The sequence below is a fragment of the Triturus cristatus genome, chromosome 1_2, assembly GCF_964204655.1.
Source record: "Triturus cristatus chromosome 1_2, aTriCri1.1, whole genome shotgun sequence".
NCBI lineage: Eukaryota > Metazoa > Chordata > Amphibia > Caudata > Salamandridae > Triturus > Triturus cristatus.
In genome coordinates, this window is record NC_140580.1 from 790,940,504 (window position 1) to 790,965,841 (window position 25,338).

The 25,338-nt window shown below is 46.5% G+C and overlaps 1 protein-coding gene across 2 annotated transcripts in view; it reads left to right on the forward strand.

Annotated features, from left to right (window-relative positions):
• DFFB (DNA fragmentation factor subunit beta) overlaps nucleotides 1–25,338 on the forward strand; it is a 134,548-nt gene that overhangs the window by 64,209 nt on the left and 45,001 nt on the right. For both annotated transcript variants that reach the window (XM_085608863.1, XM_085608864.1), the window contains exons 4-5: nucleotides 8,178–8,257; nucleotides 20,891–21,061. In XM_085608863.1, coding sequence (XP_085464989.1) covers nucleotides 8,178–8,257; nucleotides 20,891–21,061 — 251 coding nt within the window. The remainder of the gene's footprint in view (nucleotides 1–8,177; nucleotides 8,258–20,890; nucleotides 21,062–25,338) is intronic.

The following is a 25,338-nucleotide window of genomic DNA, read 5'->3' on the forward strand; positions in this document are numbered from 1 at the left end:
GCTTGATAAGATAAGAGTTTAACGTGTTTTCTCAGGTGCGTTGTAATCCTTTCCCGATGTGCTGTCTCTCTATCTCAATTGAATTACTTTAAAATGGGCTGACTCACTCTCACTATCACACTCTCACTGACACTCTCACAGACTCTCACTCTCACTGACACTCACTTACACTGACCCACTCTCACTCACTCACTGACTCTCCCACTCTCTCGCTCTCACTCACTGATGACTCTCCCACTCTCTCTCACTCACTGTCTGACTCACTCAATCTCACTCAATGACTGACTGACTCACTCACTCTCACTGACTGACTGACTGACACTGACTGACTCTCACTGACTGACTGACTCACTCTCACTGACAGACTAACTCACTCACTCTCACTGACAGACTCTCACTGACTCACTCTCACTGACAGACTCACTGACTGACTCTCCCACTCCCTCACTAACTGACTCTCAAAACTCTCTCTCACTGACTGACTGACTCACTCTCACTCTCACTCAATGACTGACTCACTCACTCTCACTCAATGACTGACAGACTCTCACTGACAAACTCTCACTGACCGACTCACTGACTGACTCTCCCACTCTCTCACTAACTGACTCTCAAAACTCTCTCTCACTGACTGACTGACTAACTCAATGACTGACTCACTCTCACTCAATGACTGACTGACTCTCACTGACTGACTCTCACTGACTGACTCTCACTGACTGACTCTCACTGACTGACTCTCACTGACTGACTCTCACTGACTGACTCTCACTGACTGACTCTCACTGACTGACTCACTCTCACTGACTGACTCTCACTGACTGACTCTCACTGACTCACTCTCACTGACTCACTCTCACTGACTCACTCTCACTGACTCACTCTCACTGACTCACTCTCACTGACTCACTCTCACTGACTCACTCTCACTGACTCACTCTCACTGACTCACTCTCACTGACTCACTCTCACTGACAGACTCTCACTGACTCTCCCCCTCTCTCACTGACTGACTCTCTCTCACTGACAGACTCTCAATGACAGACTCACTGACTCACTCTCACTGACTCACTCTCACTGACACTCTCACTGACTGACTCTCCCACTCTCTCACTAACTGACTCTCAAAACTCTCTCTCACTGACTGACTCACTCTCACTGACAGACACTCTCCCACTCACTCTCACTCACTGACTCTCCCACTCACTCTCACTCACTGACTCTCCCACTCTCTCACTAACTGACTCTCAAAACTCTCACTGACTGACTGACTCACTCACTCTCACTGACAGACTCTCACTCACTGACTCTCCCACTCACTCTCACTCACTGACTCTCCCACTCACTCTCACTCACTGACTCTCCCACTCACTCTCACTCACTAACTGACTCACTCTCACTGACTGACTCACTCACTCTCACTGACTGACTCTCACTGACAGAATCTCTCTCACTGACTGACTGACTCACGCTCACTGACTCACTCACTCTCACTGACAGACTTTCACTGACTCTCTCACTCTCACTGACTGACTGACCCACTCTCTCTCACTGACTGACCCACTCTCTCTCACTGACTGACCCACTCTCTCTCACTGACTGACTGACTCACTCTCACTGACTCACTCTCACTGACTGACTCACTCTCACTGACTCACTCTCACTGACTCACTCTCACTGACTCACTCTCACTGACTCACTCTCACTGACTCACTCTCACTGACTCACTCTCACTGACTCACTCTCACTGACTCACTCTCACTGACTCACTCTCACTGGCTCACTCTCACTGACTCACTCTCACTGACTCACTCTCACTGGCTCACTCTCACTGGCTCACTCTCACTGGCTCACTCTCACTGGCTCACTCTCACTGGCTCACTCTCACTGGCTCACTCTCACTGGCTCACTGGCTCACTCTCACTGGCTCACTCTCACTGGCTCACTCTCACTGGCTCACTCTCACTGGCTCACTCTCACTGGCTCACTCTCACTGGCTCACTCTCACTGGCTCACTCTCACTGGCTCACTCTCACTGGCTCACTCTCACTGGCTCACTCTCACTGGCTCACTCTCACTGGCTCACTCTCACTCACTGGCTCACTCTCACTCACTGGCTCACTCTCACTCACTGGCTCTCACTTACTGACACTCACTCTTACTGACTCACTCTTACTGACTCACTCTTACTGACTCACTCTTACTGACTCACTCTTACTGACTCACTCTCACTGACTCACTCTCACTGACTCACTCTCACTGACTCACTCTCACTGACTCACTCTCACTGGCTCACTCTCACTGGCTCACTCTCACTGGCTCACTCTCACTGGCTCACTCTCACTGGCTCACTCTCACTGGCTCACTCTCACTGGCTCACTCTCACTGGCTCACTCTCACTGGCTCACTCTCACTGGCTCACTCTCACTGGCTCACTGGCTCACTCTCACTGGCTCACTCTCACTGGCTCACTCTCACTGGCTCACTCTCACTGGCTCACTCTCACTGGCTCACTCTCACTGGCTCACTCTCACTGGCTCACTCTCACTGGCTCACTGGCTCACTCTCACTGGCTCACTCTCACTGGCTCACTCTCACTGGCTCACTCTCACTCACTGGCTCACTCTCACTCACTGGCTCTCACTCACTGGCTCTCACTTACTGACACTCACTCTTACTGACTCACTCTTACTGACTCACTCTTACTGACTCACTCTTACTGACTCACTCTTACTGACTCACTCTTACTGACTCACTCTTACTGACTCACTCTTACTGACTCACTCTTACTGACTCACTCTTACTGACTCACTCTTACTGACTCACTCTTACTGACTCACTCTCACTGACTCACTCTCACTGACTCACTCTCACTGACTCACTCTCACTGACTGACAGACTCACTCACACTCACTGACTCACTCACACTCACTGACTCACTCACACTCACTGACTCACTCACACTCACTGACTCACTCACTCTCACTGACTCACTCACTCACTCTTACTGACTCACTCACTCTTACTGACTCACTCACTCACTCTTACTGATTCACTCACTCTTACTGACAGACTATCACTGACTCACTCTCACTGACAGACTCTCCCACTCTCACTAACTGACTCTCAAACCTCTCTCTCACTGACTGACTGACTCACTGACTCTCCCACTGACTCTCCCACTCACTCACTGACTCTCCCTCACTGAGTGACTGACTCACTCTCACTGTCACTCTCACTGTCACTCTCTCACTGACTCTCACTCACTGACTCACTCTCACTGACTCACTCTCACTGACTCACTCTCACTGACTCACTCTCACTGACTCACTCTCACTGACTCACTCTCACTGACTCACTCTCACTGACTCACTCTCACTGACTCACTCTCACTGACTCACTCTCACTGACTCACTCTCACTGACTCACTCTCACTGACTCACTCTCACTGACTCACTCTCACTGACTCACTCTCACTGACTCACTCTCACTGACTCACTCTCACTGACTCACTCTCACTGACTCACTCTCACTGACTCACTCTCACTGACTCACTCTCACTGACTCACTCTCACTGACTCACTCTCACTGACTCACTCTCACTGACTCACTCTCACTGACTCACTCTCACTGACTCACTCTCACTGACTCACTCTCACTGACTCACTCTCACTGACTCACTCTCACTGACTCACTCTCACTGACTCACTCTCACTGACTCACTCTCACTGACTCACTCTCACTGACTCACTCTCACTGACTCACTCTCACTGACTCACTCTCACTGACTCACTCTCACTGACTCACTCTCACTGACTATCAATAACAGAAGTGCCCCTGGGCCATAAAAATAGCCCCTCAGTGATGGCAAGGAAGGGGTGCTGACAATGCCCTCCTCTGCTACTTAGCCAGCACTGGACTGCACGTCAAGCCACTTCAAGGCCACCAAAGCTAAGTAAGGTGGAATTAGAGTGTCATGGGGCAAGGTTTGTTACAACCAGCTGACCTCCAGCCGGAGGGGTGGGGGGTGGGAGAACCAACAGATGTGGCTTCGCACAAGCGCACCTCAGCACTGTAATAAAACCGCTGCAAGTCGGCCAAAGGAAATGAAAAAGTGCTGTATTATCTAAAGCAAAAATAAAAATTGATGGACAGAATGCAGAACAATGCCATACATTCACCCCAGTACAGAGATCTGGGCCTAAATCCATCGTTTCTTTTTCTCATCATGCCATTCCAGTTTGAACCCTGCCATATGCAAATCAGTCTTGACCCTGTGCCTCATGGGAACAGTCCAGCACGAACTGCCAAGCCAGGTCCTTCCTGGACTGGAAACAATCATCCTAGGACCGGTTTCGGGGTTTCACCCCTCTTCAGCCAGGATAGCTTGATTCCAGTGGCATGGAGAGCACAGGACTCACGTCTGACTGGGGGTGAATGTTTTGGTTTGTTCTGCATTCCAACCATCAATTGTGTGTCTTGTCAAGCTATCCTGGCTGAAGAGGGGTGAAACCCCGAAACCGGTCCTAGGATGATTGTTTCCAGTCCAGGAAGGACCTGGCTCCAGATAGTCGTCCTCTGTATTCCCCAGATAGCGCACTTCATCTCCAACCCAGATCACATTTACCGGGGGCAATTCACATTCCCCCCACTCGGCTAGACATCCCATAGGGAAAAGCTTAGACTTCCCTGGGTTGAGACGCGGTCCCGAGATCTCCCCAAAGCCAGTCAGCGCTTTGAGCAGCACAGGGATTGATTCCTCAGGACGTCGGAGGTAGACCAGCGTATCATTGGCGTACATGGACACCACGTGTGTAGTATCTCCTAGCTGAATCCCCCAGTTCTGCATCCTAGTTCTAAGGGTGATCGCCAGGGGCTCCATCGTGAGGGCGAACAGAAGTGGTGACAAGGGGCAACCCTGTCGGGTACCCCTCCGGGGCTCAAACCTGTCAGACACTTGGTTTCGCAGGCGCACCCTAGCCGTTAGTCTAGTATATAGTAATTTCATCCATCCTGTATATTTCTCCCCTAGTCCCATCATATCAAGTACCTCCCACATGTAGTTCCATTCGACTGAGTCGAAACCTTGCAGAATATCCAGGAGACATAGGGCCCATAGGTGCATGCGATATGTGTGCAAGACTACTCAGATTGTGTGTGGTGTTTCATCCAGGAACTAAGCCAGGCTGGTCCGGGTGGACCAATCGGGCCACATATGGCATAAGACACGCCACCAACATGCCACTCAATATCTTTTCGTCAGTATTCAGGAGAGCGATGGGCCTGTAAGAGACTGGGGATAGGGGTCCCCGTCTGGCTTAGGAATCATAGACACGAATGCCTCCATCATGGTGTTAGGGATTTCCCCCGGGGTCAGATCTTGGTTAAACACATCTAAGAGGTGGTCGACCAGCTGCGGAGCAAATGTTTTATAAAACTCCACCGGCAGTCCGTTGCTCCCAGGACACTTCTCTAACTTCAGCTTCTTAATTATTACTTGTAATTCCTCTTTGGATATTGGTGCCCCTAGGGTCTCAGCCTCCTCCTCCCCCAGTGTCGCGAGCGCTATCCCAGAAAAAAAATCCTGTAGTGCGTGCAGCCCAGCCTGAGTAACAGTTGTTCATGTATGCCGCAGGTGAGCCGCGAATTCTTTAAGATTCGCGTCCTGCGTGTATACCACATTCCCATCGTTATTTTCAAGCTGCAGAGTGGGTGCATGTTCCGTCTCTGACCTGAGTAGTCGTGCCAAGAGCGCTCCTGTCCTATCCCCCTCCATGTGCAACTTTTTTCTATAGGTAGTATATTGATGTTTCTCTAATCTAGTCCAGGCCTAAAGTAACTGTCCGCGAACCCGCGTCCATTAGTCCGAGTCCACGGGCGCTTTATGAAGATCATCATCCAGGGTTTTTAATTGTGCTTCTCAGGTTGTGATATCTCCACTGAGCTGGTGTTGGACCCCGTATGTGGTCCGCATACATATTTCCCTTATGACCACCTTCATGGCCTCCCACTCTGTGGACCTATTGGCTGTCTAGCCCCAGTTCTCCCTAAAATAATGTTCCAAGGCCTCCGTCACCGTCTGTGCATATGGGGGGTCCGTGAGTGCCTCAGCCGCCACAGTGGAATGGCCGGTCGACCCGCTTCTTAAAGTTAACAACAACGGAGCATGGTCAGAGATATACTTAGTTAAATAGAAGACAGCCCCTGGAGAGGCAAACAGACCCGATGATAGGCAGCAGTGATCAATTCGAGTGAATGTGTTAGCAGCAGGGGTGTAACAGGAGAACTCTCGCTTTGTTGGGTTACGGGCCCGCTATCACCTCTTAACTGCATACCTTGCAGGATAGTGGCCAGAGATCTCCACATGCGGTGCTTGGTATTCCAATTCCGCATCAAAGATGCAGTTAAAATCTCCAAGGAGAATAAGCTCTGCACCCATGTATGGTGTCGCTGATTTCAGAACTGACGGGGAAAAAATCCGGGCAATCTGCGTTAGGAACATAAACATTAACAATGCAAATTTCCCTACCTTCCCACCTCCCAAAATCCTCAGTAGTCTTAAACATTTCTTAGTCCCTGCTACACATGGGATCTCAGAGCGTTTTACAAAATATAAATATATCTTTGCACATAACTACAACTGTGCTAAACCTTTCTATAGAAAGGAGCAGCACAGTAGAAAAAATAGGTACGTTTGTATCCTGTAAAAGGTTAAAAGTAACCAAATTTCATTTTTCATGAAAAAAATACAATATAATAAAATAGTCCCCAATTAAAAAGGTGACCATAGAAAATACTATCAAAGTGACAAAAGATTGAATTACATGCAGTTCTGTATTGTTACCTACAGTTGTATGCTTCGATTTTTCCTTTAATTTCCTTGACCCTCCTTTTTGCTGTCCCTTCTCTGTCCCCTATGGGCCATTGCCTTGCAGCTTCAATTCTCCCCACTCTACCCTACAAGACAAACTTGTACCTGCTTCTACATCTATGGCAGAAGCTGGCCTTCACTGTATGTCTTCCCTTCAGCTTCTGGTCCTGTTTTTTTAAAGATTAGCAAAACACACAAGATGATGGACGGAATGTTGCACATTGGCAAAACATTCACCCCCAGTCACAGATCTGGGTTTAATCCATCGTTATTTTGCTCACCACGCCACCCCAGTTCAGACAAGGCCATATGCAAATCAGTCTGACTCAGTCTGGTGATGGACGGAGCATCAGAACTTCAGCCAGGCTTGCTTGAATCCAAAGGATTCAAGCAAGCCTGGCTGAAGACGGCTGAAATGCCAGAAACCGGTACTAGGAAGCTTGTTTCCGGTCCAGGGAAGGCACGGCTTGGCAGTTCGGGCTGGACTGTTCCCATGAGGCACAGGGTCAGACTGATTTGCATATGGCCTTGTCTGAACTGGGGTGGCAGAGTGGGCTAAAGATCGGTGATGGATCAAACCCAGATCTGTTGACTGGGTGTGAGTGTTTGATTGGTTCTGATGCTCCGTCCATCACCATCCCCTTTTGTACCTGCTATAGTCTGGCCTGTTCCCCTCAGGACTCCTTCCTCCACTTTAGTTTTTGACCTTTCTTTCTGCAGCTTCCCTTCTCTGGGTCCATCTGGCCTGACTCCTGCAGGCTTAAGTCCCTTTTTGATCTTGTTTGATCCTCCTATCTAAATTTTTCAATCCCACAGACCTTCTGATATACGCCTCACGGGCTTTTTTCCCTGATCTTCATGGCTCTTCTTCTGGCAGTCCCATGCCCTTACCCACTTGAGGATGTCCTTTCCTCCCTTCCTTAAACCTCTGCTCAGTGTATGCCTCTACGCATCAACAAGCCTGCACTCCTTTATGCTTGTTTTTGCAGCCTCCCATCCAGGCCCATGGGTTTGCCCTGTTTGGCCTTTTCCTCCATTTTGCTCTTTAATCCTTTCTTGCGTACTTCCATTCTGTGTCATGCTCTTCATTTTGTGGTCCCTTACCTCTTGCTCCATGAAGGCTGGAAACACTGCTAGCTTTAGTCAGGGACAAATGTTTTGCTAATATAGCTTTTCTCCCATTGACCCTTATTAATCAGATGTCCTTATTTCATTTACTTCATTCTACAAATTGTAGTATCTTCACCAAACCATGGCAATAAATGATTCTTTGTAAAATACTGAAGGAATTTGTGTTTAATCACAGGTATTGGCACCCGATTTAAGAACAAATCCGCCTACATGACGTACAACTGTGAAAGCAGGATTCGTGGTTACATGAGAGAGGTAAACAGAGCATTAAAAGGGCACAGCTTTCTGAATACTTGGATAAAATAATTTTTGGGGAGATTTACAAATTTTGTTTGATGGTTAACAAAAATGCTGAATGCTTATTTTAAATTGTCCATTGTTGGATTTTGAATAGCTTCAAACAGCATTTTGAAATGTTAAACAGAGTGCTTAATCATGGTAAGAGACTGGTCCAGCCACAGTCACTATTTTACTTTTCCTATTTTTCCAATCATCATTGCAAGGAGGAGGGAGAGATTGGCTAATATGTTTGTTCAGTGTAGGGTGGATTTGCTTATGTCTTTGTTCAGTGCATCTCGTTCATTTTCTCTTTATGACACGACTTTTATCCACCTTTAATTTTACTAATCTAAACTTTGTTTATCTACTGAAGACCAGTGTCTGTTATAGTTCCATATTTATGGGTAGAATAATAAAAAGCCCACAATTAAATTATTACCTTTTGGGTATTATCTCTTTCTACTCCAAATAAAAGGCTGTTCAATTCCTCTTACAAAATGAGATCCCTTCTTTTGAGGTGGTCTTCATTAGCACCAGAAGATTAGTATTGCATGATCTAGCCTCTGTAATTCCCTTCCACAAGATCTTTAAGACATACAAGTCCTGTTCACATTTTGCAAAAGGATCATCAATCAAATGTTTTTCTAATGGCTTTCAAAGTTGGGAGCTCTTAACCATATGGGTGGTACTTTGAGGCTTTTTGAGAAGTGTGATTCATACAAATGCTCAAAAACACAGTTTTCTACTGAGAAGAAAATTAAACTTCTGTGTTTGAACATCGACTCCGTGAAAGGATAGTTTGAATTGGGAACGGTGACTGTATCTCTTGTGTCGTGGATCGAAAATTCCAAACCCAAGGACGAAGGCAAGTCCACTTGATATTTACATAAGGGGTTTAGAACACACTAGGATAGTTGCTGCTCCCACACCCATAGTTTTGTTTTTTAAACTCTGTTTTTATTGATGTTTTCAAAAGTCAGAAGCATATTCATCATCGTTACAAATGCATGTAATATAGTAATATAAGGATACCGTTGTGCAATAGGGGGCTAGCACATCCCGCAGTGCTGGTCAGTGTCAGTACCATATATGACCATCTCTTACACATGTGCATCATGTCCGTCGTACAGTAACAACTTATAACAAACATTCAGTAAACAACAACACCCTCCACCAAGCATAACATGAGTCAGCCCACTACGAGTGTAATTCCCCCCCGGAGAACTTATCAGTCTCTTACTCCCACGTCCTCCCTCTGAGTTGCCTATTTACGTGTTCCATGTGATGTGGGAGCAGTCATTTTCATTACTACTTCTCTCTTGTCACTCCCCATCCAGGGAGCCCTAACCAATTACCCGTTCCCCGTGCCCTGCCAATTGTCAGAGCATATTCACCCAGTCCCTGCGGTCCTCTTCCACCCTGTCATCCATGCGACCTGCTTGAGGCGGATCTCTTCCGCTAGCACCCATTCCTGCTTGTCTCTCTGCCATCTTTTCACCATGGCATCGGCACAGTTATGAAGATATGTTCTGAGGAAGCATCTCTTTCCATTGCATTTTGTTGCCCCGCCGCTTCTCCAAATGCAAAAATATCCATACAAACATATATATATATATATATATATATATATATATATATATATATATATATATATATATATATATATATATATATATATTTTCTTCACATGAAAAAATAGGGTTAAAGTAAAATCGTGTTCAACTTTGGTTATAACATCTCTGCTAGTGGCCAACCCCTGCTGCGCAAGGTCTGTGAAGAGAAGAAAACTATCTTTGTGTTGCACATATGGAATGTGTGCAGCTTTTCAGGAACAGTCTAAAAGTCGTGCTTCTGGTTTGACACTGATATTTTTTAGAAAAAACTAATTTCTAATGAATACTGTTACCAACAGATTAATCATCATGGATCATTGCCAGGCGTTGGCTGGATCTAGAACTTTTTTCAGCAATTTTGGTTCGCAGGTGCTGGGGTACCCAGTTGATAATGTGGATAAACATAACATCATTGCTCAAAATCACAAAGCAAGAACGTAATATGGCAAATGGTGCTGATGCTTTAGTAGTCTATTTTGTGCTTACCTAAAGGTGACATGAGGCTGGTGATTTTTCTTTTCTCATCCATTTTTAATTTTTTTCTTATTAGCTTTGCACATTTTTTTTCTAGCCGTACTCCCTCTTACCTCAACACAATTTTAACACTTCTGGCACTACTGATGCCAATTGTCTGTGGTAGAACTACATGCATACTACTTGTGGTGCTTGGGCACCAAGTAAGCGGCAGGGACATACATACATACCCGGCAACATCATGCATCCAAAGCCATTGTAGGTATTAAACCATTTTCCTAGTAACACACAAACCCGATTGATGGATGACCCCATTGACGGAAAACAACGTTTTTGTGAGAAAGTCATTTTTTCTTCTTCTTCAAGATTTCTTTATTGATTTTCAAACTTTAAATAATCACAACATTGGTATGCATACATTTCAGTCAGGTTACAGCGGGTTATTACAGTACCTAGTAAATCAATAAATCATTTCAGTTGAGTGCCCATATTTCTTGACATTTCCATCTCTACGGTCGGGGATATACATAGGCCCCCTCTATGTGCATTCCACCTGCTCCATTTTTTCATCTAATTTCTTGGGACAACCTCTAGACTTGTATACTTCTTTTTCTGCAATCATACATTTGTCGAGTTCAGCTGCCCAAACCTTAATTGAAGGTCTTTCCGCTGCCCTCCATTTCATTGCGATTGCTCTTTTAATTAAGGTGTATCCGAGAGTTGCTAATTGCTGTTCCACTTCTGTGAGATCAGTTGCTTCCCAAATGTTAAGGAGCACCAGTGGTGGTGTTAGGGATACTTGTTTCCCTATAGCCTCTTGCATGTGTGTTGTGGCCCTTTCCCATATAGGTCATATTTGCGGACAGTCCCATATAGTGTGATAGAAGGTTGCTTCTCGATGACAGCCGTGCAGACATTGCGTGTCTTGTCGAGCACCCATTCTTGCTAAAGTCACCCCTGTTAGGTATGTTCTTTGTAAGATTTTTAGTTGGATGAGGCAGAAACAAAGAGTAATGGCTGCTTCTCTTGGGAACATCAGCGCCGTTTGCCAGTCTTCGTCATCGATGTCTCCAATATCGGCTTGCCACTGCTCTCGGAGACCTCAAAAGGGATCTGGCAGGTTGTTACATAATTTGCAATAGGTTAGGGAGATGGCTTTGTCTGGGATGGGTTCAGAAAGCAGCCGGTCTTCCAAGTGGGGTGATTCTGGCACGCTGCCCATGTCTGGAAGCGCTAGTGTGAGTCCATGGCAGATCTGTAAATAGCGAAAAATCTCTCCTGGAGCTAGGTTGTATTTTTACTGTAGGTCACCTATAGTGGAGAGTCCGATTCTATCCCACTTATCAAAGCCTGAGTGATGACATAGGAGCCCCAATTTTTAAGAGGACCACAAGGGTGTGGTCTGAGTTAGCACTCCGGTCCAACCAAGACGTTTAGTCGCCTGATGCCAAATTTCCACTGTCCGCACCATAGGGACCAGATACCTTCCTTTCCGGGGGCTTTGTGTACAGAGCTCCCAAATATCCCTCACGTCCCATCTGATATCTGTCTAACATGTACGCATGATCAGTTGGAGAATGGTATAAATGGTATAACCTGTGATTTATTGCCAGTAATAGAGCCGTATATCTGGAAGTGCAATCCCCCCGTCGTACCACCTCTTAGTTTGTGCATTGCTATGCAAGGCGCACCTCCATTCCACAGTAGTGAGCGGACCTCGCTTTCAATGCTGTTAAAATAAGAGTCTGGAATCTTGTAAGGGCAGTTTTGAAGGATAAATAAAAATCGCGGGAGAGCAAGCATCTTAAACAGGGCAGCTCGGCCTAGCAACGAAAGTGGCAGCGTTCACCAATGTTTAACATCATTGCGCAGTCGATCTAAAGGGACAGCTAGGTTTTTCTCATAGAAAAGTTGGGAGTCAGGGGTAATAAACACTCCAAGATAGCAAATCCGTCATTGGCTAGCTCAATCTCGCATCCCGAGGGAAGCCTGGGAATTGGACCCCGAAGAACAAACCGCACCGATTCAGTCCAGTTGATGGCATAGCCGGCATACTTGCCAAAATTTGTAAAAATATTTAAAAGTCTCTGTATTGAAGCATAGGGGGACGCTAGATATATCAGAATGTCGTCCGCATAGAGTGATATTCTGTCTTCATTTCCTGCCGTCCATTTCAGCCCTCTGAGTACTACGTCCTCTCTCACCCAAGACGCTAGTGGTTCCAGTATCAAGGAGAAAAGCAGGGGGGACAGGGGGCAACCCTGTCTGGTGCCTCTACCTAGTTTAAATATTCGGGACGTTCGGTTATTAACCCTGACTTGCCCCCTCAACTCTGTGTAGAGTAGTCTTACCCAACCCTGAAATCGCAGACCGAACCCCAAGCGTCCCAACACTTCGAAAAGATAAGGCCATTCAATTGAGTCGAATGCCATGGAGGCATCCAGGGAAAGAACCACTGCATCTTCGTCTATATATTGTTGACGCCCCAAGACATTATGGATTCGATGGATATTCAGTGCCGTGTTCTGCCCTGGCATAAAACCTGATTGGTCAGCATGGACTAGGGGTGAGATGAGCGACACCAACCTAGAAGCCAGGAGCTTTGCCCGAACTTTAGCCTGAACATTAATTAAAGAAATCGGTCGATATGAGCCGCAGCTAACAGCCGGTTTTCCTGGCTTTGGAATGAGTACAATAGACGCCAGACGTTGGCCTTCTGGCAGGATTCCTTGCTCAAAGCTTTCATTGTACATGTTTTTAAGGTGAGGCGCAACCCGCAGGACCGTGGATTTAAGGAATTCAATAGGGACACCATTGGGCCCCATTGCCTTCCCCGATTGGATACTATATATGGCTTTGCAAATTTCTTCTTCTTTAAGATCTGCTTCTAGTACCTTGCTGTCTTCCTCCAATAAGGTCGGTAGGCGTATGTCTGTTAACAATTGCCGGGAGTCCTCAGCCGTATAGGTAGTGGAGGAGGTATAGACCGCCTCTAAATGGTCAGCAAATGCTTCCGCAATATCTTGTGGATCCAAGATTTGCTCTGCCCCTTTGATGGACAGTTTGGGTACCAAGCGCTCTCCCTGTTCCCTCCTCTCCAGCCAAGCATGCATTTTCACGGCTCTGTCTCCCAGCTCATATACCATATGTTGTGTCCGCAATAGTCGAGCCCGGGTCTTCTCTCTCGCCAATGCTTTATATTCTAGCTGTTTGATAGTTAAGTGGTATATGGTGGCCTCATTGGGTGAGGCGGTATTTTCCGCCTCCAGCTGCTGGAGTTCACTTTCAAGGTGTGATAGCTGTTGGTTCTGTTTTCTTATATACCCCACTTTTAGCGCAAGAACGTGCCCTTTCTACACCACCTTGTATGCTTCCCATATTATCTGAGCTGATTCCACTGATCCGACATTGTCAGTGAAGTAGTGATCTGTTTGTGTGAGCAGGTTCTCCCTTATGTCTGGAACTTTAAGCAACCAGGGATTTAGGACAATGGTGTGTTGTTGCCTTTTTCAATTGTATGTGAGCTCGATCCACACTGGGGAGTGATCCGAATTGCCCCTCGGCAGACCACGTGGACGTCCAAAACGTCCGAGGTCAGCTAGGTGTGCAAGGAAATAGTCTATGCGGGACATGCTCCTGTGTGCATTGGAGTAGTAGGTATAGTATGTCATATCTGGCTGTAAGGCTCGACATATATCTGTTAGCCCCACGACCCATGTGAACTCCTCCATTTGAGTATTCGGGCGTGCTAAGGGTCGCCGTGGATGTCTATCCTTTAAGTCATTCCTGGCCATATTGAAGTCCCCTCCCATACCTAGAGTGCCCATGGGGAGATCTATCAGAATTGTCACCAAGCGCCTCCTTGCCCAGCGCAGGGGGGAGATATACAGATACCACATTAAGCGACTTCCCCTCCCAACTGGCCTCCAATACTGCAAACCTCCCCTGGGGATCTGCCCATGTACGGATGAGAGTGAGTGCAAGGCTTCTCTGCACGAGGATTCCGGTGCCCCTCGAACCTGAGGCAAGCCCTGAATGGACCAGGAGTTTATATCCCCATCGATTAAGGGCCCTGCAGGTATTGACAACTAAGCATGTTTCCTGCACTAAAACCAAATCTGGGACCTGTCTCTTAAGGTATTGTAACATCACTCCACGCTTAATTTTGTCCCCCAGCCCATTTACATTCCATGTCAGAATGGATAATGATGTTTTTTCCGTACTCCCCATTGTAGATTTTGTGGAAAAATAAGGAGAAGGTCTGTGGATACGTCGAGAGGTGTATCCACTGCGTCTCAACATTCCGTATTCAACCTGACGAAAGTCTGATACTTGATACTTTGTGATATGAAAATGAACAATTAAAATAACCGGAACAACACTACTCCCCTCCCAGTGCCCCCCCCTCCCTGCCCCCCTGCCAGTGGATTTCAAACTACCCACTCTACAACAAGACAGAGTGCCTGTCTCCCCCTCCCTCCTATTTGAGAGGAACTTGGTCTGCAGCCTCGCCCTCCCCGCCCTATTTAAGGTTAATTTCACGGCATACTAGATAATGGGAATAGGTTCCGACCTCCTGTGGAGCTCCTGGTTTTGCAGTGTTATATAACAGGTTGTCCACCCCAGGCCTATCTGAGCCAAATCCCAAACGCCCGCAACAATACAATTGAGAATACCCCCCTCCGGCTATTTAAGCCGCTGTTTTACCTTGGAGTCTCTATACGTGATTACCAGCCCCTCTGGCTCCCCCTCTCAGTTGCGTGATGTAGAATCCGTCTCACTCCGGACAGGCTCGCTTCGTTGCTTGGCGTTATTGTCATGCCTGTTAGTACAGGGCCTTCCATTTCGGTCTTTATTCGATTTCTCCACTCGGCGCCAGCCTTCTAGCCATTCCCAGGCTTCCTCAAGAGAGGAAAAAAACGACGTCTTGCCCTCTGATTCAATGCGGAGTTTCGCCGGGAAGAGCATAGCGTACTTTATTTGCTTTTCGCGCAATGCTCGCTTGACTGCCAGAAAACTGCGCCGCTGAGCCTGGACTTTTGTGGTGAAGTCCGGAAAGAATGTAATCTGTCTGTCCTCCAATTTAAGCGGCGGGTTGGCCAGCGCAGTTCGAAGTATGATGTCACGATCTCTGAAATTGAAGACTCGTGCTATGATCAGCCGCGGAGGGGCTCCTGGCTTAGGCGTACCCCCGGGGACACGATGAGCGCATTCAATGGAGAAGTAGTTGGACAGTCGTTTAGGCTGTAGTTTTTTCTGGATCAGCTCCTCAACAAATAAATCTACTGTAGGTCCTTTTGCTTGCTCCGGAACTCCCAGGATTTGTATATTGTTCCTACGTGCCCTACCTTCATACTCATCGAACATCCCTTCCATTTTGGCCTGTCAGTCTTGTATTTGGCACACTTGTTGTTTTAGCAGGGCAGTGTCTGAGTTCAAAACTGTTGTGACATCTTCTATTTCCTTCACTCTGGAGTCCAGCTTCCTTAGGTCAGCTCGTATGAGGGAGACCTCAATATTCAGTGTCAATACGAGTCTCGAGGGAGGTCCGTACTCCCGTAATGGCCGCCATAATATCTTGAAGTGCCAGTTCTTGTTGCTGTGGCAGGTGTTGCTGATTACCCGAGAGCCCTTGAGATGCTGCGCCCTCATCCTTACCTGTCTTCGACCAGGCAAATTTGGCGAGTTTGCTCTGCGTTAGCGTTTTAGGGCATTTCCCACTTGACATTTTTCAAACTGCGGTATTCCAGCTATGTTTGAGCATCCAAGGACCAGCTCCAGTACTCGCCGCCACCTGCTCAGGGGATGTTACTAACCCCTGCCGGCCTGTCGAGTTTCCTGATCTACTGACCCTTCATCAATCTGGGAGAGGGCAATGGATAGAGTGCAAAACAGTTCAGGTGTGGGTACAGTGATCCTTGAGTTGGGCAAAGTGCATCTTTAGTAGCATACGGCTCTCCCTTACCTCCTCCTCCTCCTATTCTAAGGGCAGTATTGGATATTAGGCAGGAACATACTTGGGTCGTGCCTTGTTTGTGCTGCTCGATTTGCAAACAAAGCGTCCCCCAGCCCAAGCAGGTCCTAAATGTCTCTCGGCCGTTGCTGCGCACTCCAAGGCTCAGGGTCCCAGAATTATATTGAAGCGCTCCACTTGCTGTGCAGGCCTGCCGCTTCTGCCTCATGAAAAATTACTCCTCGACCCTGCCGGCCACCATGCCTCAGTATGGGTCCATTGCAATCACACGGAGGATACACATTAGGTAAAAAGACTATAGCAAGTTAAATTGACATGTGGCAAAAGATATTCTAGGTATAATACATAAACGTAACCACTTATTACAAACTATGAACATATCAATAATACACGGATATTATTGAAGAAATATATATTTTTGTTTATTTTACAAATCTCATTTTATCTTTTTTTGTTTTAATTCATATCAATTAGTATATGGTGACATTAACAAATATATGAAATACCACCTAAGTATACATAACGGCTGTCCCTTAATCTTTTGTAATGAGTTCCTCACGGGGTTCCTGCCGGATAGCGATAGTCCGTAATTCACCTCAGGAAACGCCAATATGGTATTTCACCCACATGACTATCAAGCTATAAGCCATCTCTCTCGAAGAGCCGCATTCTTCAGTTTTTAATGTCTGTCTATATCGATATGGACGTCCATCCGTGTGATTTCTGCCCAGATATATACTAATAGGGGTGCCCTACTACAATCTATAATTCTATTTGAACAAAATTATTGCAACCTACTACGGCACAGTATCGCTTTATAGCTGGGATCAGTCTTTTAAGTCCCCGACAGGACGCAACTTTCGAGATCTTTAAGAACTATTCACACTAATCTTTGTATACATCGTCTGGAAACCTGTAATCGCTTTTTATGCTGAGCAAGTGGCCATATACTAAACTTCAGTGCAATAGACGGGTGCAATAGACGGTCTCCTGATGAAGGCAGTAATGCCAAAACATGCGTAGCTTACATCTACCGCATTGCCTCCATCAACTTTACATCTAAAGTATAGCTAATGTTATTCAATTCTGAGTCTGGAAATGTGTTGCTAAATATGATGAATTATTTTATTTAAACTCTATTTTTGTACACTGATTTGTTAATGTCACTTTATACTAATTGATATGAATTAAAACAAAAAAAGATAAAATGAGATTATTAAAATAAACAAAAATATATATTTCTTCAATAATATCTGTGTATTATTGATCTGTTCATAGATTGTAATAAGTGGTTACGTTTATGTATTATACCTAGAATATTTTTTGTCACATGTCAATTTAACTTGCTATAGTCTTTTTACCTAATGTGGTTCTTTCCCTGCGTATAGCAAGTTCATTAGGTATGTAGGGGTCCCCTCCTTTCTAAAGAGAATCACATGGGGATATCCTGCTCCTTATCCTCTTTGGATCGAGCCACGTGTAGAAGCTACTAACCGCCTCTCACAGCCACATCTGGCCTTCCAGGGGATCAATGGGGAACTTGGAGTTCGGTGCGGTGTGCACCGCTGACGTGTGGTATTAGTAGGCTCCAACCATGACCATGGAGGATAGTGAAAACTTTAGGCCCGCTTGGCCCAGAAAGCCGGGGCCTCAATTTGTTTCTCAGCCAGCCTGCTAGTAAAACACCTCACTGGCTCTGGCAAGGGTCTATGGGGAAAAGGCACTCAGTGGGGCAGCACCCACCGCTGATATATGAGGAATCGTTGCGCCGATGTCTGCCTTTCAAGTCTTTTCCATGCCACGATCCACCAGGCCCACGAAGCGGGGCCTCAATTAGTACTGCGGACGGTCTGCTATCAGCCTGCCTGGCAGCTCAGATCAAACTTGCACAGGCATGCAGCGGAGTCTCCGAGGGACACTAACAACGTATTCCTCGGGTGACCCTTGTCTCTGGGGTCTGTTTCAGTTGCCGGTTGATCTTGACGTCCGCTATCCAGTGCGGGGCACTCTTCACCGCTCCCGATTCAGTCCATGGAGTGAGGGTGCATCGCCATCTTGGACTGGAGCTCCAGCCGCACCGGGAGTCTCCCGCTTATTCCCCACCTCTCCAGGCAGGTTTTCTCCCTAAATGAATGCTCTGATGTGCCAGCGCCGGGACCCCTTCGTCGCGGGGGAATTTAGTCGGAGATTGACCAGATTAATGTCAGGATGGATGGTGAGGGCTCCGGAGCTGCGTTAGCGTACGGCTATTCCCTTCGGCTGCTAGCCATGCCCCTCTGTGAGAAAGTCTTTAACTTGCTTTGAATGTTTAAGCAAAGGAAAGCTGAGGCCTGCCCTTTAGGTTTGGCCTATCCAGCTAACCTAATCCATAAATAATACTTATTATTGGAAATTCTGAGGCTACAGCCAAACGTTAGACTGCCTACACCAGCAGTCACAGCCAAACCTGAAACTATTTTTTATTTCCACCAGGACAGTGGAGGGAGGTGGTCAGCATCAACCTCTCTGAAAATTGTACACATAAGTACCAAAATACACTTGTCCGTAATGTGTGACAGACTTCATGCACAGATATAGTAAGGTGGCTTAGAACTAGTTGGTTCTAAGGATATTCTTCAGATTCTTCAGGCACTGTTTTTCTAGGCCATCAGAATGCTTACTTTTACTTTTGACTTCTGGCCTTTCACAAGATGTAAATTTGGTTCATAATGGCTGTCACACATTACTATTGTGCCTTCCACCACTTTGGCTCATCTTCTGTGTCAACTGGACACTGGACTGTGGTATTTTTCGTACAGAATATTATGACAGACTGTTTGATTTAACACAGATAAGATACGTCTTACATCTGGATTGACCCAGCTACAGTGTTCAAATCTCAAGAACATGCTTTTTCACCTGCACTGTCCCTGGTTCATCATTGTAACAAATGCCTTACCCTTATGATTGTAGGGTGGATTTTGGATACATCTTTTTTCCATATCAATTTTCTGGTATTAATGCCCCGCACCTATCTCTGCGAGGTTTTCTGCCTGCCAGGAAGGGGACCGAAGTTCGGGTCTTGCAACAAGCATTATCGTCCTATCCTACATCAGCAAAAAGGAAGGAATGGAACATGAAATCCACACAAACAAGCACAACAGCGGTGGCATTGAGCCACAGGCAAACAGTTTGCTTTGTCAGCAGAACAACTCATGAACTACAAGTGATAAATAAAGCCCAATTCTTCTGAAGATCTTTACACGCAGCAGAGTCTGAGAATTGGATATTTTGGCTTTAAAACTGCCTGAATACTCTTATCATTAATTTAATAGTAGTTTACAATTTGATGCATCCATGCTGGGTGATCATCATTGTACCACATAGCGTGAGGAGCCTGGAGCTTCTAGAACTTGTATAGGAATGTTCTTGGCCTCAGCTAATTATGTAGAGTTTGAAATTCAACAATCCAGATCAGTTGAGCACCCAAAATGAAGAGTCCCAAATCTGCATGTGTAGAAATTGAGTGAAGAATTCTAGATGCCTACGGCCTACCTTGCTGATCTGCTTGATATGGTCCTGGTAGCAATACAATATCCTGCAAATGTTGTGTTCTGCAACAGATACAGTAACTGTGCCAGATGGGGATTGTACAGGAACACTGACCTGTTGTCAACCAGCACTGTTTCGATCACTCAGTTTGAACTGAGCATGACTCTTTGTTTTTCTTGCCCGTGATGAGGCTATATCTTGAAGTCCTCAGAACTCTGCTATTATAACCACTTTGATGTGGTCTCTATTTGAGTACATGCATTCATGGCCATAGACACACCAGACAATAAATTATGATACAAGTAGGAAGGCTGCAGGCGGAGTCTTTCTCACTGCAACCTTTTTTCAGGATAAGGGAAAACTGCAGGAGACACCTTCCTTCTTACTTAAGGTGGTGTTGATTTCTTTTTTCCCCAGACGATAGCCCCTCTAGTTTTAATTTCACATCCCCATCTGTCAAAGACAGAGAATTGTCTTTCTCTACTGAATTGACTCAAGCGAGTGCTAAATTTGCATGTAAATATAACTCAGGATTTTCAGGCTGATGACCAATTCCTCATTGGATTTGCTGTTCTAGGGTCTGGCAGACAAGTATTCAACATCTATACTTAAAAGTGCGGTATTCTTGGAGACATTCTCAAAAGTGTTTCGCATAAGTATTTGGGACATAAAGAATCGATTTTAGACTTATTTGTTATTTGAGGTGGCGTTCAACTTAAATACACAGCCATCAATGTGAATTCCCAGAGTAAGGTCCATACCAGATTTTCGGGTAATTCACATAAGTTATTATGCCTACAAACATGGAAATCTAAGAAATGTATTTAGAGGCTTTCCTGAAAACCTTACATGGATCCAGTCTTCCAGATCCTGCGTTTCATACCCATTTTTAAGATGAATTTGCGCTGAAGGCCACTGTGAACTGGTTGGTATAAAATGAGACTTTGCATGCGACCTAAAGTTTGCGGTAAAAGATGATGGACTTACCTTTCTTTCCTTCTTCTGTTGTTTCTACAGGTTGAAAGCCATGCTTTAACTCTGAGTCCAAAAGAGCAGGTTGAATATAAGCAGATAGCAGAGTTAATGTGGAATCATCTGAAGTCAGTAAAATACAACGGGTGCTACTTTAATCGAAAAGAAGAGGAGACACGTAGGATCTGTACATCAGAGGGCTGGTTCTCATGTCAAGTAAGTTGCTGTGTCTTTCACTCTGCGTGATGAAAACCAAAAGAAATGTGGTTTTCCCTACCTGTTCAACCCACTCAAATGTCTGCTCATCATACAAAGATATTATTCACACCTGCTCAACCCAAAATCAGATCACACATTGAAGACATTCATTACGTCTTCATACACAGATTATTATTCCTGCCTCCTCAGCAAAGAAGGACATCGCGTATGTCTCCTTAGCAGGCAGATACGTAGATAACAGATAACTCTGTTTCACGGGATATGGTATTTGCTTTTTGGTACTTTCCATTCACAAATCATTGTTTAGTTGTGGTAGCCTTATTGGTTCTACTAAAATGTACCAGACAGCAACTTCCAGACTACAATAATTGTTAATGCACAGAAACAACCTAGGTTCCCTTTCAATACAAACATGCACCACTCCAGCATATCTAACAATTGTATATCATTCTTGACTGCTGTGCAGAGAGAAAAAAACACTCTGTGAAAGTCTGAAGATGCATATTTGCTTAAGTGCTCAAAAATAACAATGAGTGTTGCAAATGCCATGGGAGCCCAAGATAACCAGGTTGTCTGGGTCAGAGGCATGCATATCCCGATTCCCGAATTAGTCTTCTCGTTTTCCATTTATAAATCCAATACGCCCTGCCCATAAACATCCCAATATCTCATCTGTGATAGGTCTATGTTTTTCGATATTTCTTTTCAGACTATTTGAGCCCAGAAAATGATTGGCTCCAATTGTAAATTGTATAAAGAGTGAGAAGTTAACCTATCCCAGCCCATTCAAAATAGCCCAAGTATTCTGTAGCTTTTACTCATTATAATGACTGAGGGGTGTGTCTGCTTTCCTCCTTACACCACACCCGCCTCTGGGTCTTTTTTTATTTTATTTTTGTAAAGAAAGAGTCATTGGAAATAGACCCAGTGTGCGTATTAAAGCTCAAGGCTGGGCCCATCTTCCAATTTTATTCCTCCTCTTTTCTCAGCATTAATCTTTTAATTTAACAGACTACGCTAGCATCTAAATGCATTGCCTTCTTTAAAATCCATGGATCAGGTACAGCCCCATTTCCTCCATAATTATTGAAATGTGTGTTGGAATGGTGTTGTTAGTCTCACTGTCATGGATGTCATTTGCGGGTGGTCAGGGGTCGCAGCTGTGACCCCTTGGCTAGCACTTTGTGACCCCTAGCATTAGCTTTGTGACCCTGCCTCAGAGGTGTCAAAATCTGTGCCTAGGACATAGGGGCAACTTGCCCTTATGCCGATTTTTTTTTTTTTTAAATTGTTTTTATTACAGAATAGTGAATAAACATGCAAGACTACCAATACTCCTTTGCACAGGAAGGGACATATTTCACTCCCCCTGCCCCAAACAGTCTTCAGAAGAAGAAGCCAAGGAAGAAGAGTTTGTTTGAGGCATACGAGCTGCAGATTACACACTTGTGCATAGATCGCCATCTGGTGTTGTGCCCGGATGTTTGCAGTTTGTTTTTCCTCTTGGAAAGTCTTTGGAAGTCACGAGTTCGGTGACTCCTCCCTTGGATCGTAGTGCACATGGGCTTCGGCTCTATTCTCAGATTGTTTTCCCACTATCGGGCTCAGATGTAATCTTCGCGCTCCGGTTCCGAACAGCTTCCAGTTCGACGATCGACGGGCAATCCTCACCCCAATTCGCGGTATTGTTTTCGATCGTGATCTCCCCACTCGACGCGCCTCTCATCGGCAAGACCTTCGGTTCCAGTCGTCGACGGCGGCCTTCGGGCCTACCCAAGCTCCGGTCCTGGCTAATGGAAAGGACTCCATTTAAAAAGTGTCCTCGATGTGGGTCCAAATTCCCCCACACCAATCTCCACGAGGTGTGCAACCTCTGCCTCTCCCCTGAACACGAGGCTCGAGACCGTCCGGTGTGCAAATCCTTCCGGTCCAAGAAAACGATTCGGGACCGAAGAGCCAGAAGAACCATGGCACACTCTTCGACGGCGATCCCGGACGACATCTTCGGGGAAGGCGTCGACGCTCCAGAAGAACACCACACCGACGAGGGACTCGTCAGCGCCTCCGAAGCCGACGATTCAGATGTGGAGAACATCACTCCGGCACAGAGGGTCGTGAGTACTACTCTACCCCCCCCCCCCCCCCCCCCCCCACACACCCTCGGCGGCACCGAAAAAGGCTTCGGTCACGACTTTCGCGCCTAAGCAAGACCAAAGGTACTTCTTCCCACACCGCACCTTCGGGACCGGTAAAGAAGCCAATTAAGCCTTCAGGCAGATCGGGCTCGAGCCAGCCCACCGTCGGAGCCGATAAACACTCTTTGGCACCGAAAAAGAAACCGGCCTCCATCTCGACCCCGAGCCCCACACCGAAACACTCTGGGTCGAGACCCAGCTCCTCGGCACCGACCCCATCTTCGATACCGACAAAAGCCCCCAAGACCACCGGCACCGACATTTCGAAGCCGAAATCCATCTCGGCGCCTACTAAACAATCGGAGCTTTCCAAGCATGGTTCCAAACAATGAACCAGCACCGACCAGCCTAAAAAATCAACCGCCCGACGTCTTCGGCGCCGACGGACCAACCAACCTCTCCAGAACTATTTACACCGGATCCCTTACAAAAAACATTAACTAAGGATCCCAAAACTGGACATTTAATGCTCTCTATCAAAAAGAGACAGTTAGACAAACCCGCTCCGCCTCCACCTCCAAAAAGGAAGGACTCTGCTACCTCCCCTTTCAGACTACCTTCCCCACCCCCACCACCTCCTCCACCTTCCCCTCCTCCAACTACTCCACCTTCGCCACCCCCACCTCATCATTCCCCCACCCCATCCCCGGATGATGATGATCAAGGGGATCCATACGACGACATAGGGGATGTACCCCAAGATATACCTACAGGGGACCCCACTCCCACAGGATCACCAGACCCATGGGACGATTATAATATCCCTGATGTCCCTAAAGTCCCATAAGACGATCTTTACCCTTCCAGAAGACTCCTTGGGGTTCAACCATTTATTGCAAAGGGCGGCACACTACCACGGGGTAGATTTACATACCGACCTAGTGGAGGAGGATTTCCTCCTAGATACATTTGACACCACACATGGGACCACCTCCATATTGCCTATGCTAAAACGTGTTATAAAACCTGCGCCGGAGGTCTTTAAGGACCCAGTCAGGGCCGGGGTCATTAACCCGCGCATTGAGAAAAAATATAAAGCCGCACCAACAGATCCCTCCTACATCAGAGGGCCAGCGCCACTAGATTCCTTGGTGGTATCCACAGCACGGAAAAGTGCCAACTCCCAGGCGACAGGTGACAAAGAGTCTAAACTCTTGGACGCATCAGGCAAGCGTACTGCATCTCAAGCGGCCAATATATGGCGTATCGCCAATACACAAGCACTACTAGCGAGGTATGACAGGGCCCATTATGACGAGCTAAAAGCCATAATGCACCATCTCCCTGATAAATACAAAGCTAGGGCCAATGAGCTAATTCAGGAGGGCAAAACAATTACCAATACCTCCATACGTTGTGCCTTAGATGCAGCAGACACAGCCTCTAGGGCTATCAATACTAGTGTCCTCCTCCGTCGCCATGCCTAGCTAAGGATATCAGGTTTTAAACCGGAGGTACAAGCCTCCATCCTCAACCATCCCTTTGACCAGGAACATCTGTTTGGCCCCAAAGTGGAAGACGCCCTAGAGAAAATGAAAAAGGACACTGACACTGCAAAATCCATGGGAGCCTTACAATCTCACCCTCCCAGACGCTCCTTTCGCCGCTCTTCCTTTCGGAGCACATCCAGAGGCTATTCCTCAGACACCGCTTCCACTTCATACAAATCCCCTACTCAGTCCACCTTTACAAGGGGTTACCAAAGAGGCAGCTACAGGGGCAACAATTACAAAGGCAGAGGCAAAACAAACACCGCCCGTTCTGCCACCGCGCCTACCCAATGACTTCCCTCCACTTCCCCCAGACCATCACACTCCGGTCGGGGGCAGACTCTAACATTTCCTTCCGGTCTGGACTACCATCACCTCAGACAAATGGGTAACACAAATAATTCGGTCAGGCTACTGCCTAGAACTAACATCTACCCCCCCAAACATTCCACCCAGACAACGCCCGATGTCACCAGAACATCTGCGGCTACTCAAGCAGGAGGTAATCTCCCTCCTAGACAAAGAGGCAATAGAACACGTTCCTGCCAACCAACAAAATATAGGGGTCTACTCCCTTCGGCCCCTAAAC